This window comes from Macrobrachium rosenbergii, chromosome 4 (assembly GCF_040412425.1).
Source record: "Macrobrachium rosenbergii isolate ZJJX-2024 chromosome 4, ASM4041242v1, whole genome shotgun sequence".
Classification (NCBI taxonomy): domain Eukaryota; kingdom Metazoa; phylum Arthropoda; class Malacostraca; order Decapoda; family Palaemonidae; genus Macrobrachium; species Macrobrachium rosenbergii.
In genome coordinates, this window is record NC_089744.1 from 67,895,082 (window position 1) to 67,907,244 (window position 12,163).

Genomic DNA, 12,163 nt, shown 5'->3' on the forward strand with positions numbered 1-12,163 from the left:
TCAGGCCCCAGGTAGGAGGAGTTTCCAAGCAAACAGCGAGAAGCTGCCCCGGCGTCAAGAGACTCTACACTCGGCTGCTACAGAGCACGGACGTGTACGTGTTCCCCTCCAAGCACTCCTTTGTTTCTCTTCCTTTGTTCAAACGAGGGAGAAAACTGTTATTCTAACGGACCAAGGAATTTTATGCAACTGACCACTGCATTAGCTAACCCAGGGATAAGTCTGATTTGACGAATACTCCCAGTTCTTTCCCTTCGACTGAAACTTTCATTTTTACTTGTTCAAATTTTCTCTCTTAAACAGTCACTGACTAAGAAATCCTAGTAAATCATATCCCATTTATGAAGTCATCTATTAAGTACAATTATTGTTGTCTAGTGAAGTCTCATAACTTATCCTCCATGGTGTTAAAAGTATTATTCTTGACATAAGAATCATCCCATTGTGATTAAGTAGTGACGAGTGAGAGTTTCTGTAAGCAAGATTGTAATCTGGATACGTCTTGTTCCAGAATTGTGCACACCTTGGGCCTGCACAAAAATCCTCTTTCTTGGAGAAGAATCTGCACCATCAATACCAAGAAGCCTCAATTCGACCTTGCAGCCAATTGCCTTATATTTTAAGCGTCTGAGAGGCACATAAATCTGTTGCGTTCATGTTTGTGTAGCATTGAGGTTTGTCCTAAGTAGGATTAATATTCTGAGCTGCTGTTAGCTCCTGTAAATAATCCTTTCCATTTTATTTTACTTTTGCTGAAACTAGTATTCCAGTAAGTTTGCTGAATTCACTCATGTGGTTATGAAATAAACCTCTACGCTTTGTTAACTAGTGTTAACTGGCGACCTGATCTATTCACGATCTGTCCTTCAGAGCTAATTTTAGCCTTAATTGACAGAATTACGTGGGTCTTAGGTAAAGCAAGGCAATACAAATCCAATTAAGTAATTATTACACTCATTAGCCGAATGACCCACGTATCAATATATAATGTATGTATTGTAGTGTGCGTGTATTTAACGGAGAATGAAACTTGAAGTGCGAGTGTGACAATGTGCTTGTTGAAATGTGCAGATGTACGTCCATGTGCAAACATATATGCGGATATCAGTGGTACACTGCTTCAATTTTTCGTACTTTAGTATTTTGCCTTTCATCTTTGTTTTTGGTTTCGTTTCCTCTATTCCCCGAATTGAATTCTAGTTTTTTTTTTATAACTTTCGATATTTGAATTCTCTAGAGCCACGTTTCTCAACGTGGGCCAAATGGACCCCTTGGAGGCCATGAGATTTGTTCAGGGGCCACAAGGCCAAATTTGAAAAATGGGGGCCCACAGGGGGCCACAGAAAATTTAGGACTCACAAAATATATAAATGTGTAATATTTTGAAATTAATCATTATTATGCTCTGAATATTCTGTTTATCATGTTTGAGTTTAGTTTAAACAACATTCGATTCAATATACCCAGTAATTTTTGCAGACAGCGAAATATTCAATATTCTCTCTCTCTCTCTCTCTCTCTCTCTCTCTCTCTCTCTCTCTCTCTCTCTCTCTCTCTCTCTAGTTGTCAATGAAATTTTTAAGCAGTAAACGATTGTGGTAAAAGGCTGGAGTGGTAAAAGTATAATCAAAGTGCTGGAGTTGAAATGACTCCACCCTGTTTTCCTGAAAGGAAACCATTTAACTCAAGCTGTTCTGGTTGAACCTTGGAAGACGGGAGTTTGCACAGTTTCCTTCCTTAGCAGTTATATCACCGAGCTGCTTGATGATGACCTAGCAGTGTATGTTGACCATCTGAAGCAGCTGCATAATGATGTGGAAACTCGCTTCTCTGACCTACTCCAAATGACTATGCCACACTGGTTTGTGGATCCCTTCATTGCTGATGCATCTGAAGTTGATGTCACCCTACAAGAAAGTTTCATTGAACTTCAGAATAACACAACAGCTCAAGCAAGGTTCAAGCGTGGAGGACACCAGAAGCTGTGGATGAATCAAGATGTGTATAAGAAGTACCCACTACTCTGGAAAGATGTGAAGTTGCTCTTACTTGCCTTTCCCACGTCTTACTTGGTTGAGACTGGTTTCAGTCGGGTGATGTACTTGCTGTCAAAGACACGAAATTGCCTTGACATAGAAAAAAGAGGCGATTTACGTCTCTCTCTGACAGCTTTCAAGCCAAACATTGACAAGTTGGCAGCCCTGCACCAGTCACAGGGATCCCACTGAAACCTTTCAAGATAGAGCCAATTGTACCTACACGTATCCTTGTTTTGTATTCCTTTTGTAAATAAATATTTTTCCAATTAATATTGTTATTTGATTTATGCCTGAAATTAGTGTTTTGAGTACATGGTACTATTCAAACTAGAACCATTAATTAAGGTGAGGGACGGATGGGGGGCGGGTAAGAACTCAAAGTTGGCATGGAGGGGCCACAAGAACTTGCATTGGACTGAAGGGGGCCACCACCAGAAAAAGGTTGAGAAACACTAAAAGAGAAAATTCACTCAATAAATTTCTCGACAACATTTTATTATTCGTGGAAATTCTCCGCTCACGTATGGTCAATGCTGCTGTCATATCCAAAGAGATACATGGAACAGATTCATATCCTACATAGCAGTTGCAACAAATGGTCAAGTGAATAAGAGAACAAAGGCGGGAAGTGTAAAAAGAAATTAAAATAGTTGACAATTACATTAATAACGCAATTATAACTGTATAACATTAATAATAAAAAAAGAGTGAACCCAAAGTGTTATAAAAATGTAAACTGAAAGGTATTACAAAATAAAGTGCATTAGAATAAAGCGCCTCTTTGGCTGAGAAAAGGAGAGATTAAAGTGAACTACCATATAAATAAATGATTCAACCTTTTCGATCGTTTAATGGTTTCTAAAAGCACTGAAGACATAATGATACGAAGACCCTGCGAGCGCAGGATTTTATACAAATAAGTTGTATATAAGTAATAATGACAAACAAGACAAGGTCTGTAAATTAATTTCAAAGCCATAGAATTATTATTAAAGTAAAGAATAAAATAAACGCATTTCACTAAATACAACAAAATAAATAAATAAATAAAAAACATGCAAGGCAAGTATAAAAAACAAAAAATCCAACTCTATTTATCACTTCGGTGAGTTTCATCTTAACCGACGTTCTCCTCGATGGTTGCCATGGCAACCAGAGGCAAATTTGGTCCTTAGAGAGAAGTATATAGACTCAGTGATCATCTTCTTCAATGCACTTTTCTCAACACATGCAACTCTATACCTCTTTGGGTCTAGTCTTCAGTGCAGACACTTGTACGTGTCGTGCTTGCATGTGCGTGCGTAACACCCTGCCAACTGCTGGTCTCAAGCATCTTTCTTGACGAGGTTGAAATTTCACTTGCTGAATTTCAGTGACATCTTTTCATCGCTTCCCCTCTTCCACATGCAGTATATTGTTATTTCGTTTACTATTTTACCACATCATTTTCTCTACTTATATTTAGTGATTCCTTCATTTTCGTCCTCACTCTCTTTTACCGTTTTTGTTTTTTTATTTCTTACATAATATCCCTTTCCTATTCTCTATTTTAGTCGCTTCATCTACCTGCTGTCTTCTGTTACCTAATTCTTTCTTTTTTATGTCAGTTTTTCCTCTTGTCCTTCAAACATTACTACGCTATCATTTATCTTCCTGTTTATTATCCTGAAGTACACCAAAAGGGGAAAAAAGTCACAGAACTTGGCTGCATCCAATAAACGGATATCTTTTTGTAATTTTCATTTTCCAGATAACACTCGATACTTTACGAAGGGAATACAGCTCAAAAACAAACAAACAAACAAACAAATGTATAATTTAGGCATTTGTAAAACACTCTGAATTAGGATGCGGGGACAAAAACTTACCATTAATACTGAATATTGAAAAATAAGTTTTGCCGAGCATTAATTACTTTATACTCTCGCTGCTCTGGCTAACATGCTCTGTAAAGGATATGCCATAAGATTTTCTGTTTATCTTCAAAGCTCACTGGGAGACAATTCAAAAGACAGGAGGTAGCCTATAAATCTGAGTCTGCTAGAATTAGGTGGTGATTATATTCATATTAAAAGAATACTTCCATTGTGTGGGAAATTGTATAATCGAAACGTTGATTCCTTTTCCATATAATCGTTCTGATCATCGCTTGTGTAATATTTCTGTGAATTCAAAACATCCATCAAATTGTTTTCAACATTTTTAATTCATTTTTCTTTTCCTTCCCAATAAAAGCAATAATAGCAACTTTAATTAAGGTCATCATGAAGCGAAAACACTCAATACATATTTTCTTGTAAACTTTTAAAATTCAAACAGCGGTTAACCCTTACCTGGGCTAAACATTTAGCTCGCAAGAGAAAAAGCAAGAATAATAGCTGAAATATAAGTATATTCCTTCCTAAATTAATATTTCATATTTACAGGGAAGGGAAGAAAAGCAGACTAAAATCCAGACTGTGAGAGCTAATCATGACAATGTCAGCCAAGTTAAAATCTATAAATTCGAAAATTCTCAGAAACAAAATACTGAAACTTTATATGAAACTATGACCAAATGTTGTGACAGTAAAGTAAGAAACACAACACTATAAAATTAATCCCAGACATTTACTTTTTTGGTTTACAATTAAAACGAAATTTACTAAATGGGAGTATTCCTACAAAGGAACTGATGACAAAGACTCCAAAAACATTTCAGTCTGGCTTAGATTTCCATTATGGCCAGACCTCAATTAACCGCATTACATGATAATGTAAACAAGCTGGAAGTTATATTTATAGCTACCACAACAGTATTCTGGGAAAAAATGTTATCCCCACAAGTTGCTAGGCTATTCTATTATTTTTGTACACTGATTTTATTTCTTTTTTATAGACAACAGTCATTCCATTAAAAATATAATTAATTAAGGGGAAATATGACAGGGCGATAAAAATAAAAGTACTCACTCAAAAGTCTATTCAGTGATAAAAATCATAATATAACATTCCGTGAATTCCACGCTTAGTGTTGCTTTATTCAAAGGACCTAAGATTAAAAAAAAAAAAAAAAAAATCCCGAAAGGAAATAAAGACTAAAATTACCCACAGTGAAAATAAGAAAAAACGCACTCTTCCACTTAAATCGTGCGTAGAAAAGGAAAGTTAAATTCATGATTAATAAGATAAACAGAGGAACGACTGAGCCAAACAGATGAATTTTAACGTGCCTTGAAATAGTGCTGACCCTGACCACGATAATTAGCAACTGACGCTCGTTTTCAGGCGGTGACAACATCAAAAATAACAAAACTACATTTAAATGGATTTCAAAGCACTGAAATGAGTTATCATGAAATCCTAGCCAAGGATACGGCATAAGTGACGGCCAGAAACATACTTCCACAAAATGAAACGACGTCCTCTTTACCTGTCCGAGAGATTGAAGTACGACAGAAAACCAGGCATTTCTATGGAATTTCATATTGTCTGAAAGCATATTCAATAGCCTGTATTAACATTACTTTATAATTTGGTCTCTTCATGTTTATGTAGCAAACTGAGGTCACGTATCTCTTCCTGTCCTTTCTGTTCATGATTTCCAAATAGATTTCTGCATACTTTCCCATCGTATTTTCAACGTCACTTAGAAATCACAGAAAAATGTAAGTATGAGTCCAGCATGAAAATTATGCTGTCTTTAAAAAATTAATAACATGCGTATTTAAAAACTAAAATACAAAACAATTAGATATTACTTCCCCCTGGAAGCCCGTTTGTAATTTTAGTTTGGAAATAATCTGACTGCCGAATGAGCTTGAATTTTACTAAGATCTCTGGTAGAAGAGAGAGAAATCACTTTTGGATACTAATACGAATAAATAAAGAGAGAGAGAGAGAGAGAGAGAGAGAGAGAGAGAGAGAGAGAGAGAGAGAGAGAGAGAGAGAGAGAGAGAGTCTAACAACTCTATAGATAAACATTGGAACAGCAACACAAACAACAACAAACAATTAACAATTCATGAATACTGATAAAGAGAACGGTATAAGATATGGGTAATAGATAAATGTATAATAAAAAGAGCAAATATGAATGTGAAATTACTCCCATATTCTGCAGAGTGTTTGAACAGTTTGAAACATTGCCGTCCAAAAAAAAAGTGTGGGCGAGCGCGTGTGTGGGTGGGGGTGGGGGTGGGGTGTTGGAGCTGAAGCTAATTACAACTATTACACAATGTCATATTTGAGGAGTATGCAAATTACGACAAATTATATAAAACTCCTATTCATATACAAGCAGTGAATATCAAAAATTCATATCAAACGATGAATATTGACGTGTTTGTCAATTTGTAAGGTTTAATATATGTATGCAAATACCATGTATGCAAAGACCTATTTGCATATGCATGTGTATGTTCCTAGGCCGTTGTGCACATAGAAGTTGCTTGCATAAATCTTCTCTTTCTTAACAAAAGCAGACTAAAAATAGCATGGATGTGAAATAACATTAAATGAAGAAATATAAGTGAGAATTATTATAACCGCACGGGACCTATATAGCTCTACAAATTAGCGTGTATGTGGATTTAAAGAATAGTCTGAAGTTCTTACCACCATTAAAATAAAACGGCAATGCAGTTTGAAAGTATTATTATACATAAAAGCAGTTTGTTTAAGACAGAAAATGTCGTTTAAAGCAGGTACACTGTACAAAATAACTGTTGCATAAAGCAGCTGTGTACTAAAATTTTCCAAGGAAAATAAAGGCCTCAGAACATAGCAAATTTCATCATGAGCTACGTACGGAATTTTCATAAAGTATCTAAAAAACAACGTCAACGCGGTTTGTCTAAGCAACGAGCAGTGTCATTTAAGATTTGAAAAGCTTAGAGACAATTTTTTTGCAGTAAAAACTGACTGACATCCCCGCCTTCAGAAAGTGGTCTCGATATTGATTACACCAGTATTTAAAAGTACAACAATTTTGTACGATGCAAAGAATCCAAGAAACCAAACTAGTGAGTAAAATTTTACGAATAAAAATTTCTGCGAGGGAGATCTTCAGCTGTAGTTTAAGTGGTTTAGGTTTTGAACTGAGACACAGCAAGACTCTCAAGAATTTAAAATCAAGATTTTTTTAAACCATTAAAGAGTCAACGGAACATGCTTCTAATCAAATCACCTACTAAAATCAAGAATCAAATATTGTTTCAAGAGCTATGTAAATAATTAATGCAGACATCTTCAAGTTATTAGGAAAATGCAAAGGCAAGAAACTTTACATACTGTAAATAAAGACAGAAATAGAATTATAAGGAGTATAGACTCACGTCGAGGTAATATTCGATGGCAATAAATTAGCCATCAATATGTCTGTTCATAACGCATGTCATGACCTTCTCGGCATTCGTGAAAGCAACATTTTTTACAATTATAAATGTCGGCTCACTACCCAAAGCCGATGGCAAATTTAGCAATACACTACGAATTATGGGAAGCTTAACTAAGGCTAACATGCAACATTTAAAAAGGCATCTGTTGCAAGAAAACGAGGGGCTCTAAGCCTAAGGCTATGCAGTGTCAACAGAACTATGGAAATGACCTGAATTTTCTAATATATATAACATTAAGCAGACATACTTTCTAGCCACAATATGGCTGTCCAGAATCGCAAACGAACATACAAAGACTGTGCTTACGATAAGTAAATAATTTGTTCTGAAACAGAACAGAATACGTTTAGTAGCAATTAGCAATGAGGTTTCAAAAGGTTAAATAACCTACTATCAAATCTTCAGTCCTAAAATCCGAATACAGTACTCAAAAGAAAAGCTTACAATGAGCCTCGGTATGGCCATAAGAAACCCTTAGCAGTTTCACACGCCTCTCTCGGCGTAAGACTCTCTAATCCAGCAAAGCGAGGAAAACGCACTCCCCAAGGTATCTTAATGAGCAGGAACGGCAGGAAAGGAGATGAGCTAAATTAGTTCCTGGTTCCACTTCTCCCTCCAGAGATAATCCAGATTGTAGGACCGTATTCTTTCTGTACAAGGCCGAGGGTGGGTAGTCGACTCTATGTTGCCGGACAGTCGTCTATGTTGGTGCTTCACATGTTGGAAACTGACAGAAAACTGAATTTCGATAATACGAGTCCCTTCGGCGGGGTCCATGACTTTCATGTGTGAATCACTCTCTCTGTCTTTACTAGCACTTAAAATGTTCTTAAACAGCCCTTAATACACTGACTAGATTTGTTGACAACGATGCAGTGTTATTTCCGTTAACGATGATTCAAATTCAGCTGTCACCCATAAGTAAGCATTCTTCTTCAATACTCATTCTTTTTCAGTACTAACTCATATCAGCTAGTATTCTTGACTAGTAATTTGCATTGTAGAATTTTTTCACTCTTTCAGGAAAGACTCCACTGCACAGACTAGTCGTCATTGCAAGAATGACATATACTAATAATAAGCAAGTAGAAATGGTATTACGTCCACACCATATTTCGTTAGCTCAAAGAAAATGAGGTACAGATGTCTCTAGAAGAGTGCCCCGCTTATAATACAACTATGTTCGAAAGGAACAACAACAACAACAACAATAATAATAATAATAATAATAATAATAATAATAATAATATTAATAATAATATAAAATCCTAAGAATTGCGAATCATTTTCCTACCGTAGTTAAAATCGCATTTACAACGTTAATAAGGTCATGTGACCAAATTATAATATATGGAACATAATCTGTCAGAAACGGTTATAGTGGCACTAAGCTTTTTGCAAGGGAAGTTCCATTAAGGGTGGAAACTCAAGGTTCTTATTCAAGTCAAGTTCGCTTGAAACAGGAGAAGGAAGAAATAAAAATAGTGGGGTTTACATGTGAAGAAAACGAAAGATCTGCTTCTTGCATGTCAGACGGCATCGTTAACTGTGCCTAAAAGAAGGTACAAAGAGAGTTCCAAACCTCGGCAGGACGTGGAAAGACACAAACACCGAATTTCCCTGTTCATGACCCCTACTGGTAAATCACGAAAGTTTACCATCATTACTATTAAGGATAAAAAAAAAAAAACAGTACGCCATACAATAAATGAAGTATAAGAAAATTTGCAATGATATTTGATGTATCAAAAGCAAAATCGTAATCAAAGGAACCGATACACACAAAATGGAAAGGTAAAAAATATTCCAAAGATAGAACATTTTTTTTTTTTGTTAGCCTGGGAGTCTTAGAATTGATATAAATTTTGATTCTGAATGCGCTTAGTTTTAAAAGGACACATTTCTCGTATCTAAAAACAACATATGGATAAAACATAAACATTTTATACACCTGAAAAGACCAACAACAAAGAAAATGCAAAAGAATCTTGAGAATTTGTTAACCCTTGCGGTATACTCCAGAACCAGTTGTTTACAGGTTTTGGTAACAGCATGCCCTACTTCACTCTATGACAGCGAAATGCCACCACACTTCTTTTTACTGTTTTATTTTAAATGATTACAGCAGGTTGTTCTGATCTGAATACAAAAAAATTAAGAATAATAAGAGAAAAATTAAGGCATCTTGACTTCCCTGATCGACCATCGACTATCTAACCCCATGAAGATTTACAGCGTGAAGGAAGGCCTCCTGGAAATTTTTACAACCCTTACCAGCTGATAATTTTGCTTTAAAGCTGATTTCCTGTTAGTGTTACTACGTCTCTACATGTCAAAGGTACCGTCATTATGGATATCAAATTAATGTAAGACGTAAAACCATGTGGATCCAAATTCCGTGTGTTGGTAGCTGTTGTATTTATACGTAACCAATAAGCACATGACTACGTTTTATTCTGAACTTCCTATAAAAATCAAGTTTGTGGATTTATTGTTTCATAAGTTTCGGCCATGCTAATGTTAGTAGCGATGCAACTTCTTGGAGTTATTACAACAGAATCAGTAATATGCATATTCCTAGAAAGAAAGAGGAGACAATGAAAAACTAAGACCTTAACGAGTTAAGACATAAAACGAATTGCCCTTCTTGTCGAGGATGCTAAGCTAAGCATTATTTGCAACAGGTAGCAAAACAGACTAAATGTTAATCTGTCATGTTTTGTCATTCCATATGGCCAAGAACAGTATTAAGTTGAAAACATTTTTTTTTTTACCCCAGCCTACACAAATTACTACAACCCTTTTTAATAATAAAGAACACAAACTGAGTAACTAATTTTCTCTGCTGTAAGTATATTACATAAATCTTTTTTTGGCAACTTAATGGAGTTGGACAAAAATATGAAAAGTCTAATTCACATAAGCAATTAAAAGAAGAAAGGTAATGGCCAGCATAAAATGAAACCATCCGTTTAAAGCACGAAAAGCCGTATAATTATTCATATAAAATTTTTACATATAACAAGTTTTTCTTGGCTGCGCTCCTCAATTTAAAGAAGAGAGCAGCAATTCTTTGCCCTTGATTACATTCTTTTGCTGGAAAGCACTACGATAAAACACCTGCAGCATAAAGTCTAATATAAGATGTCTTCGTCGAAGCGATGAATAATGTAAATTAAAATGCCTTACGCGAGAGAAGCAAATGGAAAATACTTCCAAGCCTAATTAACAATTGTAAAGAACGCGATGACAAGGATAGGAATTCTAACCTTATGAACATTTGGCACTCTTTTTTAATGAATAGGCTCTTAAATTCTATTGTCTCCAAGATAAATTATATTGGCTGAAGGGTACGCAATACATTTTAAGGCAACTCGCACTGAATCCTCACAAAAGAACAGAACTAAGACATCTATCTTGAGGCGGCAAGGGAAAAGAATGGCTACGGTGAAGATTAGAATCATTGTTAGGAAACAGACACCGATGTTCGATGGAAAATTACTGACTCTCGGTGACTAAGAATTAATTTTCCTAGGCGTTTTCCTATTCCTTAGTATTTACTTGTTTTACATCCAGGATTTTTTTTTTTATAATCCACGATGTGCCGGACAGTGCAAGATTAAAACATATGATCGGGGTCACCAGATGGAAAAAATTTCTTCAAAAACATCCTGTCACCACTCGTTTTGGGAATAAACGTATGCTTGCTTTTATACACCAAATACATGACTATGTAAACAAGCAGATTAGGCATTACTATAAAACACAAAACACACACCCACCCACCCATACACATATATAAACATAAACATGTGTGTGTATATATATATATATATATATATATATATATATATATATATATATATATATATATATATATATATATATATACATATATATATATATATATATATATATATATATATATATATATATATATATATATATATATATATATATAATATTAATACTTATACATACATACACTTATATATATATATATATATATATATATATATATATATATATATATATATATATATATATGCGTGTCTGTCTGTCTGTGCATGGCTCTGTTATAGCTCCATGAATTATGTAACATTTTTCATAGGGGAACACAATAACAAACAGGAAATTTAATATCCTCTATTAATGCTACCAGTCCCTTGTAAAATGTTCATTATTATTCACAAGTGGCAGTATAGTATTTCTTTCCCCCCAAAAAATGGTCTCAAATTTCAAAAACGAATATATCATAGCAGTATTTGCAGTAATATTCTACTAACACGCTATGTTAAGAAAACAAGTTTCAAAAAGAGTCTCCAAAATATGTACATTTTGCACGTTATACAATCCTGTTATGTGCATATAAGTACAACAACAGCCTGAACAACAATAAAGAACCTTGGTCAACCGTTTCTTCTTCATAAATCCTCAGTGTTACTGAATTCCCCAGTAACGGGACTTTATCTCTCAACTTAAATAGTTCAACTTTGTATCTCATTCGATCACAATGAGAATAAAAACACTTGGGCGCCTCACCACTATGCCGTAGTATCCTTTTATCTCCTTTACTGGATTTCATCCATCTCCCCACCAACCATCACTGCTGCCTATACACCAGGCTTCCACCCGCCAACCATCACTGCTGCATATACACCAGGCTTCCCCCCACCAACCATCACTGCTGCCTATACACCAGGCTTCCCCGCCAACCATCACTGCTGCCTATACACCAGGCTTCCC

At 35.3% G+C, this 12,163-nt stretch overlaps 1 protein-coding gene across 1 annotated transcript in view; it reads left to right on the plus strand.

The window, feature by feature from the left end:
- Window positions 1-2,228, plus strand: part of LOC136837927 (SCAN domain-containing protein 3-like) — an 85,709-nt gene extending 83,481 nt beyond the window's left edge. Inside the window, exon 2 of the mRNA XM_067102800.1 lies at window positions 1,713-2,228. Within this exon, the coding sequence (XP_066958901.1) occupies window positions 1,713-2,228 (516 nt within the window). The remainder of the gene's footprint in view (window positions 1-1,712) is intronic.
- The last annotated feature ends 9,935 nt before the right edge of the window (window positions 2,229-12,163 follow it).